This window comes from Esox lucius, chromosome 15 (assembly GCF_011004845.1).
Source record: "Esox lucius isolate fEsoLuc1 chromosome 15, fEsoLuc1.pri, whole genome shotgun sequence".
In the NCBI taxonomy this organism is placed as follows: Eukaryota; Metazoa; Chordata; class Actinopteri; order Esociformes; family Esocidae; genus Esox; species Esox lucius.
The window spans coordinates 33,103,861-33,125,956 of NC_047583.1; the positions used below are offsets into that span (position 1 = coordinate 33,103,861).

General features: G+C 38.8%; 1 protein-coding gene and 2 long non-coding RNA genes across 6 annotated transcripts in view; 2 read left to right on the top strand and 1 right to left on the bottom strand.

Moving 5' to 3' along the window:
* Positions 1-22,096, bottom strand: part of LOC105030282 (MAM domain-containing glycosylphosphatidylinositol anchor protein 1) — a 439,262-nt gene that overhangs the window by 101,154 nt on the left and 316,012 nt on the right. For 3 of the 4 annotated variants that reach the window (XM_013133057.4, XM_020053829.3, XM_020053828.3), the window contains exons 13-15: positions 10,471-10,651; positions 10,203-10,226; positions 6,661-6,813 (exon numbers count right to left, since the gene is read on the bottom strand). In XM_013133057.4, coding sequence (XP_012988511.2) covers positions 6,661-6,813; positions 10,203-10,226; positions 10,471-10,651 — 358 coding nt within the window. The remainder of the gene's footprint in view (positions 1-6,660; positions 6,814-10,202; positions 10,227-10,470; positions 10,652-22,096) is intronic. The other variant, XM_020053830.3, reaches the window with a different exon arrangement.
* LOC109616641 lies at positions 1,367-3,536 on the top strand. The gene is made up of 3 exons (XR_002197875.1): positions 1,367-1,441; positions 3,105-3,257; positions 3,387-3,536. It is a non-coding gene; the product is annotated as an uncharacterized LOC109616641 (long non-coding RNA).
* Positions 13,269-14,827, top strand: LOC109616640. The gene is made up of 3 exons (XR_002197874.3): positions 13,269-13,378; positions 14,209-14,312; positions 14,461-14,827. It is a non-coding gene; the product is annotated as an uncharacterized LOC109616640 (long non-coding RNA).

A 22,096-nucleotide genomic window follows, 5' to 3' on the forward strand; every position in this document is an offset into this window, starting at 1 on the left:
ACTGGATCATTTTAGTGACTTGCTTCTTTTAGTCTCGTTCAGGAAAAGGAACAACTATTTTTTAAAGGGTGTAAGGTATAAGCTATATATTCTGAAGTGGGCAATACAACATATGGATTATGACATTGTTTTACTACAATTTGATGAACTCCCAAAACAAACAAAGATTTAATCCAAATCATGCATCCCTAGTTTTGTTCCCGGAGGAGGATGACTGTGTGGCAGTAGTTCCACGCCTGTGGCTCAAAGTGGGAGTTTGCTACTTGCCACCACACAGCATCACCAGCAGCAAGTCCTTCAGCCACTGGCGGCCCGCTGGCCGGACGCTTTTCAGAAATGCTCGGCGGCCACAGTGTCAGAAAGCTAGCGAGCCGCCGGTGGGCCACTGGTTGCTTCCTGGGTTGTGTTTTATTCATGTTTTTAATTGATTCAAAACATTGTTGAAAAATAAATGGCAATTATTGGAAAAGGCTATTGACATTGTTGTATATAAAAATGAAGATCTCCGTAGCTTTTCGCGCATAAACTAAATCTGCAGTAGTCTGATGATTTGCTCCACAACCAACATTGTCAAAATGTTGCAGTAACCCCCGGCACACAAATGCGTGTTTGCAATCGTGAACAGCTGCATAAAAATAAGATTTACCCGCGCAAACATAACCAGCGATTATTATGGCTACCAGTAATGGATTTTCAAAACGCCAAAGAAAGACATTAACTGTGATTATAAACATGCACTCTTATTTTAAAGTAAATGACGTCAGCAGCCAATGATAACCAATAAACACAATTTTCTGAGATGCAGAGCAAGCAGAATCACATGGCCTACCTGTATGGACGGAGTTGATGTGGCCGTGTCAAATGCAAATAATCATCCTTTGGCAGAGTGCTTCCCATCACACATTTTCTCCTCAAATGTGGTGGTAAATTCCATATAATGTTTTATCTTGGAGGCAGCGCCATGTTAAAGCTATCTAACAAATAGTTGCCTAATTTATTAAACAATTCCTGTAAAGGTTCTTATGTGCAACCTGTTGTTGGTAACATAACTGATTACAGCTACAGTTTTTTGTTATCCGTTACTCCCCAACACTAGTGATGTATGTATTGGAAAATACATGTATTGGAATTCTCAGTCAGAGAGAGATTCAGAGGTGGAATGTTTGTTCTTGTGGAGTTGCCTCCCCACCCCCTTCACTGTAAGATAGTGCAAGAGACATGAGCAATGTTTCTCATAGGGGTGTCACCTCCCCCTCCCTTGTAACCTGAGTTCATAGGGGAGTTGCTTTTGCTCCCTTGAAAATTGGCACTGAAAGAAGCTTCCAGTTTCATTGTGTAATTGCTCTCTCCTTTTACATTTATTTCAGTAAGGATAGTGATGACCCAGCAAACCCTGAACACAGGCCTACGGATATGAGGATATTCTGATGAGCACTGCAAGGTAAGCAAAGCCCACAACAAGACACTGCCAGTGTGGGGCATGCCAGGAGCCCCTCTGCCACTTCCATAAGAGGACTTACTTTGCTCAGTGGCATGCCTGAGTGATGTAATTATATGAGGGATAATGTGTGTATTGGACTGCTTGCACAAAAAGTGCATTATTTCATTGTTCTCTTCACATTTATTGTAAAACATTGCATATTTGTGTAAAAAAGGGTTTGGAAAATATGTTTTAGTTGGGACAACTGTTCCACATGGTTGTGTCTGCTCTGAATTCAATGATAAATAGAAAAAAAGCAAATTCTTAACTTTATTGTGCATCTTTCACTTAAATACTACCATTTAATTACAATAAAATGCATGTTTATATTACATTAGGTTATTTTGAATCCATAGATACATATATATTACATATTGTTTATAAGCCCAGATGTAAAAGTAGTCAAAATGGGAACAATTGTGTTCCCCATGTGGTGGATTTTCTTTTTATAGATTAATTAGATAGTATGACAAAGTTCAACCACAAAGAGCATTATATTTTCTGGGGCTAAAAATCAAGCACTTTTGTTCTAAATTCAATCACCCTGTTTCATTCACAGCCTACCACCCACTGATGTTGAGTACGTTGAAAAACAAGCTGCTAAATTCCTGAGCTTGTGAAAGTCCTTAACTTCTAATAAACTGTAGTGTTGCTATTGTGGGGGCTTTTTATCCTTTATTCCTACCTAATCTGCCAAAATACATGTAACATGTAACATGCAATACTTATTGATCTTTGAATACCTATTTGGTACTGACAAATGCAGTATACACTATGATGTACAGTATATAAGTAAAACACTTTGACTGCCTATGTCATTAGCAGTTGTGCCCTTATTTGTTGCCATGTTCAGGCATTGAAATGCATACACAGTGCACACACACATACATACTCACTCACACTGTTTGCACATTTATAAATAGTTTAAATGAACAGTTTTCTACTTTGTTACACATTGGTGACTTTATTGTGTTATGTATTAAAATAAACCCAATGTCATCATAATTTTTTTCAAAAAGTACTTCCTGTTCAAAGACAATGCTTAGATATTATACTCATTAGGTCCTAATGCCAAAAGCTAAGAGAAATAAAAAATGCACACATTATCAAAGCTCACGTCTTAGGAGGTAACATTTATTTTCGGATTTCAGCAGATGCCTAGAAGAGATGAAGTACACAAATTAGCTTACTCGAAAACTACAATAAGAAGTGACTACAATGAGAAGTCCACACAAATGCAGTGTACACAAACACATTTAAGTATGTAATAAAATCTAACCGCTTTCTTTGGAACCATACATATTTTCATATTTTTCCCTCTGGTCTCCAAAGCTATTTGTGGGGGAGCTGTCCATTGTACTTGCTGCAAACACAAATTCAGGTTTTTAGTACACAAGTAGTAAGCTACACAAATTACTAAACAAGTATACAATGTATTAGGCTGCAATTAGAAATGTAACAAACCTTCCGTTTTGGTGCTTTGTTCTGGTTCATATTCAACTGCAGCAAGTGTTTTTCTGGTTCTTCCTTAGAAAGATGCAGGCTTGAAAAATATAACCAATGGCTGTTCTCTATAATTTCGTTGCAAAACCATCCTACTTGAACACCTCCTTTATGTCAACAGATTAATTAAGCCTTGAGGAAGGAACGGAAGATCTAAAATAATTTCTAAAATACTGTTAGACATGGGAATTGCGGTGAAGGATCCTACTATTCGACAACAATATGATCAGACTACAGTCAAATGCTAAAAATGGAACTACTGCAAAAAGACCAGGTAGGCTACAATCCTATGCTACAGTTGTAGCCGTATTAATGATAACAAATATCTTTGGAGAAATGTAATGTCTAACCTGTAGGGATTTATGGTACATATTTTTACATTGCTTTTGTATTCTGTTCCCAGCAAGACCTTACAAGCCATTTATCTCCTAATGAGTAAAAATGTGGAGCGATCCACATAGGAAATTCGGGATCTGCTTTCATCAAGATGTCCTCATAAACATCACTGTTATCACAATCAGAAGATAACTGAAGGAACCTGAGTGGAATTATGGAAAAGGTCTGTAAGAATTTCTTGCTTTAATGTTATTGGGTACTAACTACTGATGTAATATATAATATAATTGTAAAGTATTTATTACAAAATATACAGAACATTAACCATTTGTGTTCTCTGTTCTTACTATGTGGGGTGTAATTTCTTGTCAGGGACCAGGCCTGTATGTGATTTTTGAAGGTACGTTTAATTAAGGCAACAGCTAATTAAATGCTAAATTATATATTTTTGCCAACACATTTTTGGACTAAATATGTCTAAATTAATAAAAATAATTAGTTGTTCTAATTTATGTATTATGGCTCGAGAGGTTTTGAAGAAGAAAGCATTAAGTGATGTGTTGGACCCTACATCAGGGATGTTTTTCTGGGACAACATAATTTCTTTCAAAGTATAGGCATATTGGCTAAAACACCAATATTATGTTATGTCTATGCCTCTTTATATGCATTATTTTAAATTGACTGTTACAGTATGCAAACATAAGCATTCATTTAAAAAATGTTACCCATAGGTCAATAAACCAAACCCCACACCTTTAGTTAGCTGATATGAACCAGAGGGTCTCTCTTGCATTTACTTTCCTTCTGCCTCCATCTTTGCTCTTGCAAACCTCTTTAATCTCTGGAGAACTTTTATCTTTAAGACTTATATTGTATCGGTATTACTCCCTTTATATATTAAATTCATTTGTTACAATTTATTGATTGACTATTTGTAATTAATCTAAAACAAAATTCAGTTCCTTCAGTTTCCACGAGGACACTGGATTAGAATCCGATAAAAAAGGTTTGGAATGAACTGAAAACATTTTTTTGTAAGCGGGCCAAGCCGACAAGCAAAGATGAGCATGTTATAGCTATCAGAACATACAGTGAGGAGAACAAGTATTTGATTCCTACTTAAAAAGCATGTAGAGGTCTGTAATTCTTATTATAGGTACACTTCTACAGTGAGAGACGAAAACTAAAACAAAAATCCAGAAAATCACATTGTATGATTTTTAAGTAATTAATTAGCATTTTTATTGCATGCCTTAGGTATTTGATCACCTACCAACCAGTAAGAATTCCGGCTCTCACAGACCTGTTAATTTTTCTTTAAGAAGCCCTCCTGTTCTCCACTAATTTCCTGTATTAACTGCACCTGTTTGAACTTGTTACCTGTATAAAAGACACCTGTCCACACACTCAATCACACAGACTCCAACCTCTCCACAATGGCCAAGACCAGAGAGCTGTGTAAGGAAATCAGGGATAAAATTGTAGACCTGCACAAGGCTGGGATGGGCTACAGGACAATAGGCAAGCAGCTTGGTGAGAAGGCAACAACTGAACAAGAAGTTCAAGATGATGGTCAATCTCCCTTGGTCTGGGGCTCCATGCAAGATCTCATCTCGTGGGGCATCAATGATCATGAGGAAGGTGAGGGATCAACCCAGAACTACATGGCAGGACCTGGTCAATGACCTGAAGAGAGCTGGGACCACAGTCTCCAAGAAAACCATTAGTAACCATTAGTAACACTATGGATTAAAATCCTGCAGCGCATGCAAGGTCCCCCTGTTCAAGCCAGTGCATGTCCAGGACCGTCTGAAGTTTGCCAATGACCATCTGGATGATCCAGAGGAGGAATGGGAGAAGGTCATGTGGTCTGATGAGACAAAAATAGAGTTTTTTCGCCGTGTTTGGAGTAAGAAGAAGGATGAGTACAACCCCAAGAACACCATCCCAACCGTGAAGCATGGAGGTGGAAACATCATTCTTTGCAGATGCTTTTGAGGGGAGGATGGATGGGGCCATGTATCGCGAGATCTTGGCCAACAACCTCCTTCCCTCAGTAAGAGCATTGAAGATGGGTCGTGGCTGGGTCATCCAGCATGACAACGACCCGAAACACACTGCCAGGGCAACTATGGAGTGGCTCCGTAAGAAGCATCTCAAGGTCCTGGAGTGGCCTAGCCAGTCTCCAGACCTGAAACCAATAGAACATCTTTGGAGGGAGCTGAAAGTCTGTATTGCCCAGCGACAGCCCCGAAACCTGAAGGATCTGGAGAAGGTCTGTATGGAGGAGTGGGCCAAAATCCCTGCTGCAGTGTGTGCAAACCTGGTCAAGAACTACAGGTGATCTTTGCAGACAAAGGTTTCTGTACCAAATATTAAGTTCTGCTTTTCTGATGTATCAAATACTTACGTCATGCAATAAAATGCTAATTAATTACTTAAAAATTATACAATGTGATTTTCTGGATTTTTATTTTAGATTCCGTAACTCACAGTTGAAGAGTACCTATGATAAGAATTATAGACTTCTACATGCTTTGTAAGTGGGAAAACCTGCAAAATCGGCAGTGTATCAAATACTTGTTCTCCCCACTGTACCGGGCTGTTGTAGTGTGACTTATTTATTTATCCATGCAATAGATTTGGAAAATAAAGTTTTAAAAATACACCCTCAGATACCAATAACTTCCTAAATAGGTGTATTACTAGAAATAACATTAAATCATCAAATTCATGTTTTTTATTTCTATATTCTGTTTGATAATTTCACCTATTTTGATATCTACATCATTAAAAGATGAAAACATTCTGTGATTTGGCTACCTTTAGTTCTCATCTGACAAGTAAGGAAAGTATATAGCCTATCGCTGGTTTTCAAGTAAATTTGCGAATTGCCATAAGATGCGTTTTTCTACCATACCCTACCATTCAAAACTATGATCTTAACAAATAGCTCTACAGTTTAATTGTAAGTGATTAAACAAATAGTCTTTATTTCTGTGCATTTCTTTATAAAAACATTTCGTAAACATAGCAGTGATGAAGTCGCTTGAAACTTGAAACATTTCGCTTTTATATTCAACCTGTTATGTTTGGAGAATATTGTGAACATTGTATGTACTATCATTTAGAAAGTGACTTTTGAGAACTAATAGCATTTTCAGCATTCTAGCTCCCCCATGCGTTTGGAATAGTGCAATCACAACCTGACGCGAGCTACCACTTGTTGATGCAATCTACCTCATGTTACCATGGTAAGAAAACACTACAGTTAGATGAGCGACATCTGTATTAATCACTGCAGTAATTATTTATTTATCATAGCCTCTCAAGCCCACCTTCTTTGGTCCCACTCCTGTCCATCTCTGGGCCGGTATTGGATGAGCGCTTGGGGTTTTGCGTCAGGTAATTCTGTCTAGTCCAATCAAAATTATCGCTTCGGTCCTGGGAAAAGCCACAGATGCGCTCGTCCTCAAAACCACATACATGGTCTGTGAGAAAGATAGAAAGAGAAAGAGAGAGTGTGAAAGAAAATGAAGTTTGAACACGTCAGAAAGGACGAGCAAATACATTGATAGCAGTAGAGACAAGAAAAGAGGCAAAGAAAATAGCAAAATGCACTGTCGATAAAAGGGCTGATATGATGATTGTTATTATGCACTGCATATAAAAATGCAGCCGAACACACCGCCCACCTGTTTCTGCTCCACAGCAACAGTACCCCACAAAAGTGTTATCGTTGTTCAAGTACAAGTTTATTTGTCAAATATACCGAATAATACAGTGTCATCCTGCACCTTTTTCTTTCCTTTCCAAAAAAGATGAAAAGGAAGGTTTTAAATTACATTACATTTTAACCCTTCTGTTCCTCACTCAAAACCTTCCTTTTCAACTTTTTTTGAAAGAAAAGAAAAAGGTGCAGTTGTCTCTAAATTTTTTCCTATGCTACGACAGTCAACCATGCAACGCCATCCCAAATAATCATTAGCAAATGTAAACATAATCATAACTAAACTCAACAAATTACAGTTATTATTACAACCGGTTCTAGTTTTACGGTTGACTGCAGTTCTGCGTGTGGTTTGTCCAGGTGCTATTGCTGTACCCCAGCAAAAGCCATTGGTTGACTGCTGTTTGTAGGTACAATCAATGCCCATCACTGTGTAATAATTGACTATATCTCGTTACTTTTAAATGTAATAAAAAGTGGAAAAATATAATGCAATATGAGTGTTATGTAGACTATCTTCCTGTCAACACGTACTTTTGCACTGGAACTGTAATTGTGGATTTAAATAAATGAATGGAGTGTAAACAAAAGTTTTGGGTGAAAACAGTCAGATTTGGGAGTGCTAATCAATAAACCATCACTAACGTTATCTATGATAGCAAAGTTACCTGGAAAGCTAATTAGACACACATTCACCCAGTGACCACCGATGGTGCTTATTCAACTAACGTTAATGTCTTACGTTAATGATTTTGTATATGTCAGAATGCCCACGTGACATATGAGTAAAGTTTTTAATTTATCTTGCGCTGCAGGTGTAATTTATGCAGACAGTAGTCGTTTTCATTGATTGCACATTCGTATAGTATACTGTATAACTGTATTTGCTTATGATAAATAGCATTATTAGTGTATGTTTGATTAATGTCAATGTCACCGTCAACTTTATTTATAAAGCACATTTAAAACAACTGTCGTTCACCAAAGTGCTGTACAGGACAAAATAATTAAAGTGAAAACTGTTTTATTAGTCAGCTTTCATTCACAGTGTCATCATGAGAAAGAGGCAGGGCGGCAGTGACATTCATCAGTTTTTTGAGCAGCCTCAGAACATAAAAGTAAGTTGAGAGCAGTAAGAAAATGAGCACCAGTCAGATGATAGAAGTACTGTATACAGTAGCACAAGAGGTGAGTCAATGTTTATTGATCTAATAATCATTGCCATTCAGATCAGAAATGGTTAGTAATCCATTCCTGCACATAATGGCAAGAAACACCACTTGTTTACTGATAGTATTTATTTCATGTTTACTCTGGTGCGTTCAGAGCAAAGAGAGAGACAGAGAGCAAGAGTATGCCGACAGGGCAGGGTGAGCAGGTTACATGGGTGTCAATGAGAAAAGGAGCAAATATTGATGACCAATCTGATATTGCCATGTTGGTGTTCTTCCGAAAACATCATAATTAATGTTGGCACAACTGAGGTTAGGTTTAGGCACAAGCCCCACTGAGGTTAGGTTTAGGCACGGATATCTCTGAGGTTGGGTTTAGGTCAAAGGGTGGAATATTCTGTCTTTGCACTGGGGTAACCAACTAACTACAGGTCAGTCGCAATGATGGTCCAGGAGCAACATTTATTATGAGGTTTTAGGAAAATTAACATGGCAATATCAGATTGTGTAAATATTGATGGTTAAGAGTCTAATAAATATATTTATTTTTTATTTTTCTGGGGGACAACCTGGCCCCCCGGCTTTGCCCCCCCCCCAATGTTGACTCCATGGCTACAGCCTTGCCTCACATCATCAATGTCCCCATTGACTGCATCACAGAACTATGACTACATAGTTTCTAAGCAATCCAGTAAAGCAGTAATGGATCCCTCATTCCAGGGTTGACTGAAAAACAGTTAATCTGTGCATGTAGTTTGTCCATTTTATTGTCCAGGGATTGAAAATTGTATTGTCCAGCGAGTAAAATGCTCGGTAAGGGCAGACTGCAGTATCTCAACCAAGATCTACATAAGATACCGGCACGTTTGCCTCACTTCTTTCTCCTCCATTAGTGTTGTAGAATCTGAGCATTGACAATTACAATATGAATGTACGTTTCATTGGAAGTGCATGTGCCTAGATAATGAGAACAACAGAAACCTCTCTGTTTAGATTATCTCTAAACAGAGAGGTTTAGATAAACTATAGCCATTTGACATGGGGGTTACTGTCTTGGAAACCTGATCTTTGCTAGGTAGACACACCCTTCAATGTATATATCAGCTTGTAACCAACATTACAGTGAGAAGAGATTGACTGAGATGAGATTGAGGTTGTGTAAGGAAGACCAGGTCCGTAACCTCATGAACAAGACTCTAATGCTGCAATAAATAATATAATTTCTCTCTCCCCTGACAAACGGCTATGCTAATTATTACAACCACTATACGAAACGGCCGATTTCTAACAGTGTGTTGGTAAACAAATCGGCGGCAGAACAAAGGAATCACAGCAGGTGCTTCGGTGAGTAGCGTAGAAGTCTGTATTCAACGATGAACACATTTTCAGTGCAAGTCGATCATACTGTATGAGCAACAGTGCAGAATGAACAAAAATACAAACAATATATACAGAAATAAGCAAAAAACTACGTAGTGAACGTGGAGCCATTGTCAGTGCAGCCTTTCTCTATGGCACACCGGAGAAAGGTTACATGTGTTACATGTATTGTGAATGACTACAGTAGGCTAACATACAGCATACACAAACGTGTCAAAAGCAGTGCAATGAATAAGCAATTGGATGATGCATGTTTCGGTCCGTTTCACATTTATGCAGTTGTTATGAAAGAAACATCATCTATCATCCCCAGTGTCCCACTCGGCAATGGAAGCACAATCCCTCCATTCCCCAATCCACTTTAATCTATATGATTTTAATTGTGCTCGTTTGGCATTGCCCTCCCTTCCCCCTGCTAGAGTGGCGGGGTGATACTTTGTTGAAACAAATGATGAGATCAGAGAGACAGCGATAGGGGGAGTGAAAGATAAGTGGGGAGGGAGGATGGCTAGGATAAGAGAGTAGGACAGAAAACATTAGAGAGAGGAAATGAGAGAGGAAGAGAGGAAGAGAGAGAAAAAGGAAGCAGGAACTCTACCTGATGGTCGTGGGTAAGTGTAAGCTGTAAAAAAGAAAGAAAGGGGAACGCAAAATGATTATCACACTACAATGTCATTTAATAACTGGTCAGTAGCCAACAATTTAAAATATAGTTAAATACTTGCACTGCCAAAACGAACACAACATAATCGACCTACTTGGCTGATTGTGGATAGCTATAGATGAGTTATCAATATTAGCAGACACTAACTATACAATTGCCATTTAGGCTCCAGGCACAAAGCCAGTCGCAGGACGCTACTCACGCTCCGAGTACTTGATGTTGCGACTGACATAGTCTCCTGTACTGTAGGTGGTTATGGGGCTCAGGCGGACCTCATAGGACAGGGGGATCTTCAGGTCATTCAGGGTGAAGGACATTAAGGCACCCTTTACTGGCTCCTTCTTATCAACCTGCTTGGAGAAGAGGTTCTGCTTCTCCTGTAGCTGACCAAGGTAGGGACAGAAAATAAGGGAATGGGGTGGAAGGGGGGTGCATATTAACAAACGGATAATGTTAAGCGTAAACCATGACTTTTTTTTTGTGTTGGATGACACATCAAAATGCTATTTTTTTGGGGTCAGAGATACCTTTCAGAAAACAAACTGAGAGAGACAGAGAGAGCTAAGTGTGGGCGACTAAAAAGTATTGAAACAGACAGAGAGGAACCCTAGGAAAACCGGCGCTAATAGATGACTACAACAAAGTTAACCCTCTTTTGGAAGGGTCAAACACATTTGTTATGAGTCTAATTATGTATCTTGATAAAAGCCTGCTACAGTATCTGAAACATGGGCATAAAGAAACTAGGCCACACATCAAACAGCACTTCAAACTAACTTCAAACTAACAATTCTCATAAAGAAGTGTGTGCTGCTGTTGGTGTGGGTGTGTGTGGGTGTATGCGCACTCTCGTTGTAATGTACACTGCTCTTTCTCTCTAGTACATGCCATTAGGGTGTGTGAGTGTGTCTGTGTATGCATTTTACTCTATATTCACACCTAGTTAAGCAGACAAGAACATTGTGTTGAAATGGGAGGTAAAATCACACATACATACAGTCACACCTTCAAATACACATGCAAACACAGAAAATATTTTATACACTTCCTGGTTAAATCAAACTAAAAATAAATAAAACATTTATTCTAACTCTTTTCTAAAGTAGTGTGTCATGTATTATTATGCAGCCATTCAAGCTAGATGTCCATCCTGCACAATGTTAGAACGCAATATCGGTGATGGACCAGTAGTGTGCACATGATTTATATCATTCCCAGTTTCTATTATATTCTGCATCAAATGCCTATTATGTTTATAGTAAAGAACAAACAATACAGCTGTACAAAGTGACAGGACCACGTTACATATGCGCATATGAACATATAAGTTCTAGCTAACAGTATATTCATAATCATGATGTATGCATATATGTGCCATACATGGCTTTCTCCATTTGCTGTTGTGTTTGTTAATGTGTTTGGATGTGTGTGTGTGTGCTGTGAGTATGGTCTCCCTGCCATCCTGTGGACATGACAGTAATATATTGTCCGTAAGAGGAGGGAGACACAATCCCAAACACACACACACACAGAGAGAGTTCAGCATGTGGGAAGCAGACAAAAGATCGATTTGTCTGAACCCAGGAGGGACGCAGCCACTCACAGATGCCAAACACACTCCCACACACCCTTCAAGCCAGTGGACAGACAGATCGGGCTCCTGGGGAAAATGTGTAAGTGGACTTACAGCAAACATTGCTACCACACTCCTGACAGACTGTGTATGATTAATAGATCGTAGAGTCGGTGAAACTGGATTTGATCTTTTCGTCTAGGTAATATCGTCATCTTCCTCACTGTTAAGAACCCAGTGGCTCTAGCAGTCTAGGATGGATGGTACAGAGACCCAGAACATAAAACTCATGCAAATTAGTGTAGTGTAAATGAACAGACAACCAAAGCTACCGTCAAACATAAAACGCTTATTATAAACACACGGTAAAGGGGTCAGGGGAAAAGGGACTGACACTCCAAACACTCCTAAACTGAACTTGCCTGCCTCAAGAACTGCTTAGCTGACTACTAACTAATACAAAAATGCAGTGGGTGGTCTGCTCAGTTCTAACTATTGTTTTTAGACAACATACGGGTTGTGTATGCCCAAGGGCGACTTAGAAAAAAACCTTTTCCCAGGGACACAGGGACAAACAAAAACAAACAGGTTGAACAAGGACTGAACAGCAAACAATTGACTAGACAACATCAAACAAAACACAACAGCAAAACATACTCAAATGAAACAGGACAAAGTGATATGTATGTGCTAAACTAAGTGGTGTATGAATGAACAAAGTGTCTGTCTATCAAAAAGGGTGTGTATCTCAAGAGGATGTCTATGTCCATGTGGGGTAAAGCAAAAGAGTCTGAGAGAACCAACTGATTGAGTTTTTAAACCAGGGGATGTGTGATGTGATTGGGTACAGGAAAAAAGGGTGTCCACTGATTGGTCCACCTCAGCAGTCTGGCGATGCACTCATGACTGCCAGGTGGGAAACACCAACAAGCACAATCAGGAACATAAGGGACACCTGGGGAAACAGCAGGAGGGGAAAAACACAAACGCACATACATGCATGACACTCAGAGTCTTCATTATCCTTGTCAACATCACCAACGTTATCATCATTATCATTACATGACAACAGAGACAGTCTTGTGTACTGTATGTGTGTGTGTGTTAACTAGGCCCATGCCATGACAGGCAGACACTCAGAAGTTCACACAGATATACTGGATTAGGGTGCCTCCTCGTCTTCTTCTTTAGCATAAGCCTTTGTCTCTATCATAACTAAAAAAACCACAGACAACACAGCTGTCCAGAAAGCATTGTGGTGGAATCCATGTGTATGCATATACATCGTGCTTTCAACAAATGTACTGTATACTGTCTATGATTTCAGTATATTGCATGGTTTTGTTTGAAGCTGACTGTTCTTCTTTATGTCAGTGTGTGTGTGTGTGTGGTTGCCGTGGAGTCACTGTCTTCCTCAGTTCTTCTCAGTTTCAGCATCTTGTGTATTTTACCCATACTTCATGTGTGAATCATGTATGTGTTTACCACCCAGTCACGCATGTGCCAGTGGACCCAGTGGACATTCCCAGCCTGGTTGGTGAGTATTGGCAGAGAACAATTGATTACACCGGCTGTTGCTAATTGCACTTGTGTATCTGTCCATAAAACTAGGCCAGGCTGGGCATTTTAGAAAGAACATGACTGCTAACAAGAGCAGACCTCTAGAATACAAAAGAGCTATATTAAATGCAGTAAAGGAAGACTCCACTGCCTAAGAGCTGAAGAAGGTTCTCCGGCTCGCTTCCAGTTAATAAATTGTTCCTGGTGCATCAGTTAACTCCGGTGATAGGGTGTTCAAGAAAACACTGTTTTTGCAACTTGTTTATGGAGAATATGCACTTCAACAGGGTAACGCTGGCAAATATGTTTGGTAAAAACACACTGTTGTGTGTGTGTCATATGCAGCCGCAAGTGTGTTCATGTGTGCGGGAGGCCTTGTGAACTCCACTAATCTCTTCAGGAATGGCCCTGGGACATGACTAAATAAAGACATGCAAAATTTCAATTTCACAGCTCCATCAATGTCATGCTCAAAGCCTCTTGACTATTTCCACAGCCCAAATCAGCAGTGTATCAAAAAAAGATACAGAAAATGGGTGTTTTATATTCATCCTGTTTCACACACCCGTACTAGTGTTTAACAGGTCTGAAATGGTTGTGTTTCTTTTTTTGCATATTTTCCTCAGCTATTATTGATGACAAACCTGGAACATAGTGTTTTGTGTAAATGGACAGATGACCTAGTCAGCTCGGGGAATTACAAAAACTATGAGATATTCTGCTATGAGATATTCTTCATATGAATATATCCACCTCAGTGATTATAAGATACAGTATACATATCTATGTTTTTTATGTTACATTTAGAAACCTGGAAGTACAGAAGTGGTCAGCTTCAAAGGACTTCTCAAGACTGTCCAAACCGAATGGAAACCAGGCTAACATTTTGCTTCTCTGGAGCCAAAAAAGCAGTAGGTTAAAATACAGTTTTAAGTTAATCTTAACTTGCTATGTTTTGTAGGAGTGCAAAGGTTAGTTGTTCCTGTCTAGAGTAATTTATCTTGCCATACCTCTTAGATCTTAGGTATCCTCCCTCTAATATCTCTGGTGTCCTGATAGATCTTAGGAGGACCTGACCTCTACAACCATTAATCAGTACTACCTAGCCTGAAGACTCCTAGAAGATCCTTTCCAAAGTTCACATGGTTCTGTTGCTGATCTTGTTTGTTTCTGTCACCACCTGCTGTCGCTGGCCAAGGCCTACCCGCTCCCAAATAAATTACTGCTGGTCACCTAGAAATGTGAATAACTTGATGAAGTGTGGCAAAATGTAATTTTCACCTGGCACAGCCAGCTCTTGTCTTGGTTTCTGATCTATTTTTGGTAGTTTTTTCCTAGCCATTACACTTCAACATCTTATTGCTTGCTCTTAATCCTGGGTAGCTGTGACAACTGCTCTGTAAAATAAACTTGACTGGTCCTTGTATTTGTTTACTTGTGTGTTCTGAGTATGACATCTTTTGCTCAGTCAGCCAGTCATCCACATAACCATTCAGTCAATCACGCTTTCTTTTAATCTGTTCATCTGTCCATCTATCCATCCATCTGTAAATTAATGAGTTAATTAATCCTTGATGTGTAATCAAAATCTATGAAAAGCTAAAGTGCTACAGTAGTTCAGGTTTCATACCTCATCATCAGTGGTTCCCAACACCAGGTGAATGTTACTGAATACCAGGTAGAACTAAAACTAAGCAGTATTTTGCTTCGCCAGTTTTCTTGATCTAGTAAAGAACCAATAAACAGCATGGAGCCAACCAAGATGTGTTATTTAAACATAAAATCTGCACCCTGTGATCTGCAGCAATCCATGTACCTATGTACACTGCTCAAAAAAAGGGAATAAGGGAACATCAATCATCGCAGCATAACACCAAGTCAATTAAACTTCAGCGATATCAATCTGTGCTAGGAAGCATAAGTGATTATCAGAATGTTAATGGTACAAATGTTTATCTCTGGTCTGACTACCGAACCAAAGGTCATGCCTTAACCCATGCTATGCTATGCTATGCTGAACCCATGAGTAGATCACTCTGTTTTACAATAAGGTGTCAGGAGGCATATATTGGAATGTATCCATAGATGTTACACTCTGCCTTCCACTATTGTCATTGGCAAAGTACTCTCAGCCTAAGAGGCTGACTTTGATCCGCAGTTTCCTATTTGGTAGACTGTGTCTTTAACCATTACGCTATTTAAACAGCTGGAATGCAACTTGTACCTCAGCCATTACAGTATTTGCTGAAATAACATGGCCAACGGAACGTTTATTAACAGAACTAAAGTCTACTCTTGTACAAAGATGGCTAGCTAATAGCTATGCTGCCTACCTATAAAAAAACAATGACTCCAATCACTCCGTGGCTGGTTTGTTTGTTTAGAAAACAATAACAGTCTAAAAGGGTTGGGTAATACAATTATTCTCTTAAATATATGACATTCATGGTATTACAGAGTGGATATACAGTGGGGAGAACAAGTATTTGATACACTGCCGATTTTGTTTTTCCTGATTTTTTCGATACCTTATTCATATCACATATGCACAAACAATGCATGTGCTTAAACTAAAAATAGTGATTGGCAACATGGGGATGTGCCAAGGATCTAAAACAGCACTCACCATCCTCACTGTCTGATTCTATCTGCCTCTTTGGGCTTGATTGCTACATCAGACTGTTAAAGTCCCGCCCCCTCAATTAGCTTAAGGACAAAGAAATACAGAAATAATTAAATACAACAACAAAAAAATACAGAAATAAATATACAGAAATACAGGAGGCTGGAAATGAATATAAAAATAAATGAATACAGAAATGAATGATGAAGGAATTAAATAAATGGGCTAATAATATTAATGAATACATGTATAATATGATTTCTGCGTATAAATATATTCATTGATACATTTATTCATTAATTTCTAATTCTGGCAGGCTTGGTCCTCAGTAGTTTACACCCATGTTTGAAAATCGCAAATCATAACCGTAATTGCAATTTTTGTCAAATAAATCACAAATCCATATTTTATTCAAATCGTGCAACCCTACGACCTAATCGCCCAAAATAGACACATTCATTATGGGGATTTGTGAAATGTCACCACATGGCCAAACGTATCTTGTTTTACTGTCCTTGCAGAAATGTATGCACACTAAACCACATACATACCATTCACATAATCTAGCCTACATACTGAACAAATTCATGCATTTAGGAGCGCTAAAACTCACCAACTAAACATCCTGCTAACTAGGATAAGAGATTCAAATTCCTGTTTGTCGGCAACAGCTTACAGTCTATGAGTTTTAAAGAGCTGACGATTAGCTATTCAGCCGCACAAAGGCAAACTGACATATCCTGCCCCCAAACTCCCTCTCTACCCCTTCTGGCCCACACTTGTGTGTGACTTGTGTGTGAGCGTGCTCTTTTGATTTTAATCCTTCCACTCTTGTATAATTCATCAAGATCCTCTCTCTTATTTCCTTACTCACACTCTTCATCGCTCTGTTCCAGTCTTACCATCTCCCTGTTGCAAGTGTGCAACTAACAGAAGTGGTCAAAGCAACTTTTACACAAACATTCACAGAGTGCTTGTACCCTTGGAGAACTGAGTTGTGCCACAAGTGGAGGCCTGCCTTAATAACTCCATTTCCCAAAAAATTGGGACGCTGTGAAAAATGTGAAGAAAAACAGAATTCAATGGTGTGCAAATCATTTAAACCCTATATTCAACAGTAAATAGTACAAAGAAAACATAAAATGTTGAAACTGAGACATTAGATTTTTTTTTGAAAAATATGTGCCCACTTTGAATTTGATGCTAGCAAGACGTTTCAAAAAAGTTGGGACAGAGGAAAAAAAAAGACTGGAAAACGGGAGTGGTTTGGCATGTGGAGAGAGTAGACGCATGCTGAGGGGCTCCCGTGCATTAGCTAATTTATGTTTGATATTTGCTTTGCTCCATGCCAAATATTTTGACTAGCTTAATTTCAATGTCCTATTGTTTGAGAAACAAGCACACTGCGACCAGCGTTTCGCCCATGATCGCTGACTCTGGCTATCATGGTGCCAAGAGAGCAGTTACTCTCTCAAACATCCAGGATCTCCGCTCGACTTTCGCTTCGGAAATTACGGCTTGCATAGTTGTTCAACTGAAGTTGGCTATCGAGACAGCTTTGGAACTGGCTATTGAGGCGGCTCTGGCCCTTTTTCTTCTGCTATGGATGGACCCCTTTCGAACACAAACTACGTGGCTACAGAACCCTTGAGGAATCTGTTGCCCGACTGACATCTAAGAGCCAAAAACTAGTGGATTCGTCACAGACGACCTGGAGGCGCGCTAATGCCACTGCAACCTTCGGGTGATTGGACTTCCAGAGAAGTTGGAAGGTGGGGACCCAGTGGGATTCATGGCTGATTATTTTCATTGAAGTGTTGGGTTCCACTCACATTCCTGCTCGCCCGAAACTGGACAGGGCTCATCGCATCGGCCCTCCCCCAAGGGGTGGAGGCAACAAACTAGACACAGTGTGTTTATAATAAGGTTCCATAATTTCCAGGATAAGGAATGGATTCTCTGAAAGGAGAGAGAGATACTATACTTCCGTGGTCGCAATGTGTTTATTTACTCTAACCTCACGTCTGCTGTCCTGTTTAAACTTAGAAAGACATGAGGTCTTGGCCCACACCTCCGGAGTACCAGCTCGTTGGTGTCCCTGTCCAAAGTCATCCTGGTTGTGTTGCAGATCAAGACGATACCTGACTATTTCAGCTACCACTCTGCTGACTTTCACTTCGGAAATTACGGCTCTCATAGTTGTTCAACTGAGGTTAGCTATCAAGACAGCTTTGGCTCACATAGTTACATCCTTGTCCATCTGATCATGCTTCTGACCTGGATTAGGTTTAATAGATTCTGGACTGATCAACCCTCTGAGCCTGGTTCCTCTCTAGGTTTCTTCCTAGATGTCTGCCTTCGTAGGGAGTTTTTCCTAGCCACTGAAATTCATCATTGCTGCTGTTAGCTCTTTGGGGTTACAGGCTGGGTGTTTTGTAAAAGCACTTTGTGACAACTGCTGTTGTAAAAAGGGATTTATAAATGCATTTGGTTGACTGATTGATTACTGTTGCTAGGAGAAGAGCTGCATTCCTAGACGTGAAACACAGACTATACAAAAAGAAAGTAAAATTCTCTTTCCTGCCTGTCTATGTATTGAACCTGTTGGGGAGAGGGTGAAGTTTGACTCTCCCCAAGAAGCTTAGCGCTGGTTGGGCCGCCACTTTTGATTTGCTTTGGGCCTGTACGTGGCCTGCTCGTCTGTCGGATGGACTAGCCCAGTGTCATATTCTCTGGTGTGATTTGACTGCCTTTTTCAACCTTCTGTCAGTAGCGTTATAGTATTGTGTTACATTGCCTGGCACTGCCATGTGCTGTTATGCTTGTCAATATATTTATACGAAGCTACCTGTGTGGTAAGAATGTTCTTTTTTTCTGGGTGGTCAGTGTAGTGTCGCACAGCAATACTGCTGGGCTTCTGTTCGCTTTTTTGTCAGTTTAACACTTGAACCGACAGGCCATTCAGACCCCCATTACCTTCAGAGCTGAACACCGTTTGACGTCATTACTATACGAATCGTCCCTATTAGCATACACATTCTCCTTCACAGCATCACCATGTAGCCAAAGCATCTGTTCATCTACTGCATTGTGATCAAACTATATAGGATAGTCTAAAAAAGAATGAATTACAGAATTTGTTCGTTTTAAATGTTTAATGAATTTGAAAAATACAAGAATGTGTTTGTATTTTAGATCTTATCATATGAATAAAAAACAAATATGAAAAACGATTATTTGTAAGAACACAGGTTATAGTATTTTAATTTGTTTATTAGGCCCTACAAATATACAAAATGAAAATGACACAACACTTAAATTATTCAAAAATAAATCCATTAGAATATAGTTTTCATTTTGATCTAATTTTGATGATGTACAATAAATAAGAGACCAGTTTGCGATGATCAACGGAAATATGCATGAATAGCCATACATAGGCCTAAAGCGCAGTTGCTTGATGACACAATAAATTTAAAAAAATGAATAACACGTAGGCTACAACCTATTCGTATAAATAAAATGGATAGATCCAAAGATATGTAGCCTCTCTTCAAGTAAAAATACTGCAGTGTATTATTCAATGAATTTATGGTAAATTTGATTAGCAGATTAAAAGGATGATCAAAGGATGATTTACAGTATCACATCACCCCAGATTTCCCATCATTACGCACACCGGATCTTCACTACTACAGCCTATAACATGCAGATTGTGTTTGGCGGTGTCTTTGTGGAGTATCTGCTAGTTTTCCGTGTGGTTGTTGTTTTTCTCGCCTAGCGTGCTTGTTCCTTTATATCAGTCCTTGCTGTTTCAGCCTTTATGGTATTACACATAACAATTTTCAGCTTAGTAAACCCTTGTTTCACCGTTCATCCTGTGCCTGGGCTCCTTGCTTACCAGATATAAACAAAGAGCCCATACATGAATAACAAAATGGAAACATGTAAAATCGATTAGCAGAGTAAAAGGGTGATCAGAGGATAACTTACAGTAGAGTGACCAGACGTCCCCGTTTTCCAGGGACAGTCCCCATTTTTGGGGGCATGTCCCCAGCTGGAGTTGTCCCCGGAAATGTCCCCATTTTTAACTGTGTGTTGAAAAGAGACCACAAAAAAGACCGGTCTGCAGAGCCTACTGGTTGACATCTCAATCGCTCTGTGCTTCTTTTTGGCCAACAGAGGGGGCTGCTCACTATAGTAGTTTTATTCACTCTTCGCTTCATTCACTCTTCTGCTAATTACTTTCTCAAGCTAGTTTTAGAGAAAACTGCTGCGGGAAACTCAGCCAGAAGCTAGCAAGTGTGAAGTGAATCCACAACATCACCACAAACGTCTTGTTGAGACAGGTTTCAATTGTTTTAAATATTAGCTAGTGATGTTATAATGTCACAATTTATTATTATTGAATAGATAATCTGCTCTATAAGGTTTAAAATAGCTAAAATTAGGTAGAATAACCTATGTAGAGGTTAGCTAGCTACTGTCTAGGTTAAAAAAACTTTCCCTTAAAACATGTGCAGTGAACAGGCTATTTTGAAAATATGATCATATCTTAGATTAAAATTTTTAGATTACAAGTTTAATAATTTGAAATAAGTATTGCGAAAATATATTTAGAAATCTTCATGGATAACATTAGCAGAATATTTTCTGTTAGAGAGTGTAGAGGAAAGAGAGGAGGAAGACTAGATGGGAAGAAGATTGAAGGAGATTGAGGAGGAAAGGTAAAGTTATGATTACAGAGCCTGACAATTTATTATTACAAACATGTATTACAAACATGTATTTGAGATAAAATACAAAAATGAGGCAAGCAATGGGAATCTGTCAACCAAAGTATTTTATCTAATCGGGTACTATATGTTATTAAAGATTGGAGATGAAGAAGAGTGAGAAGGAAAAATGATTTGAGTAAAAAGAGTGAAGCGAGGAGAGTGTAGAAGATAAAGTGGAAAGGTAAAGAGAAGGAAAGGAAGAAAGAAGATGCGTGAACAAAAGATGAGAAAGATTGTTGTTGAAGAAAAGTCTATTGTTTCTGTTTTTCAATTTTGCTCGTGTTCTTTTCTGCTCTTATTCTGCCCAGACAATCAGGACCACTGAATGAATGTTCTGTGGTTTTTGTGTAATATAGTTGTTTTCTCGGTCTATCACAATGTGTCCGTTAGACTAAATAAAAGAAACTAGAATTTTTTATTTTCATGATGTATTGACCACCAAACGGGAAATGTCCCCGGTTTTCATTTCAGACATCTGGTCACCTTAACTTACAGTAGTATCTCGCAGTGGCATTTGTGATCGCCATTGGTTTGTTGAATTTTTTGCAAAGACGCACAGGAATTGGAGATAGCGGCTCGTTATCAGAATCAGAAGAAGACCCGACATCAGACAACCAACCGGTTTGCCATTGTGAACTAAACACTGTTAATTGTTCCTGAGTTGTATCCGACTTGCCCACAGAGTTCAGATTATATACAATTTCTACCCTCACCATCATTCTTCATCATTACACTTCAGTCACATGCATAGGTATGTCTTGGTTGAAGAGGGGGTATTCCCCATTCATCCATTGATGTAATTGCAATTTAATTACTATTCATTAGATTGGATTCAACTTAATTGTCATTGATCAAGTACAGTATAACGAAATACAATTACCATCTAACCAGAAGTGCAAATAGACAAGTGCAAGAGAGGTTCCTGGGGTAGACATGTACATGTAACAACTGAAACAACTGAAAAAACAATGTAAACAAACATGTACACAATTTCAAAGAATGATTTACAGTAAAAGAAAATATACATGAAAATACAGAATAGTAATTTGTCGATTGTATTGATGAAAAACAGTAACAAGTAATACATTTGCTGAATTGATTATTGGTGATCGTTGGTATATCGTTTCATGAATAATTATTTAACGTAATACATTTGTAGAATCGTAATCTTCAGTAAAATAAGCAGAAGAAATTCAAAGAAAGATGATTGGATGTGTATGCGATTTTGTTTATTTTTCTCTCTAAATAAAAACCGAAACATGTAATACGTTTGTTGAATTGATAATTGGTGATG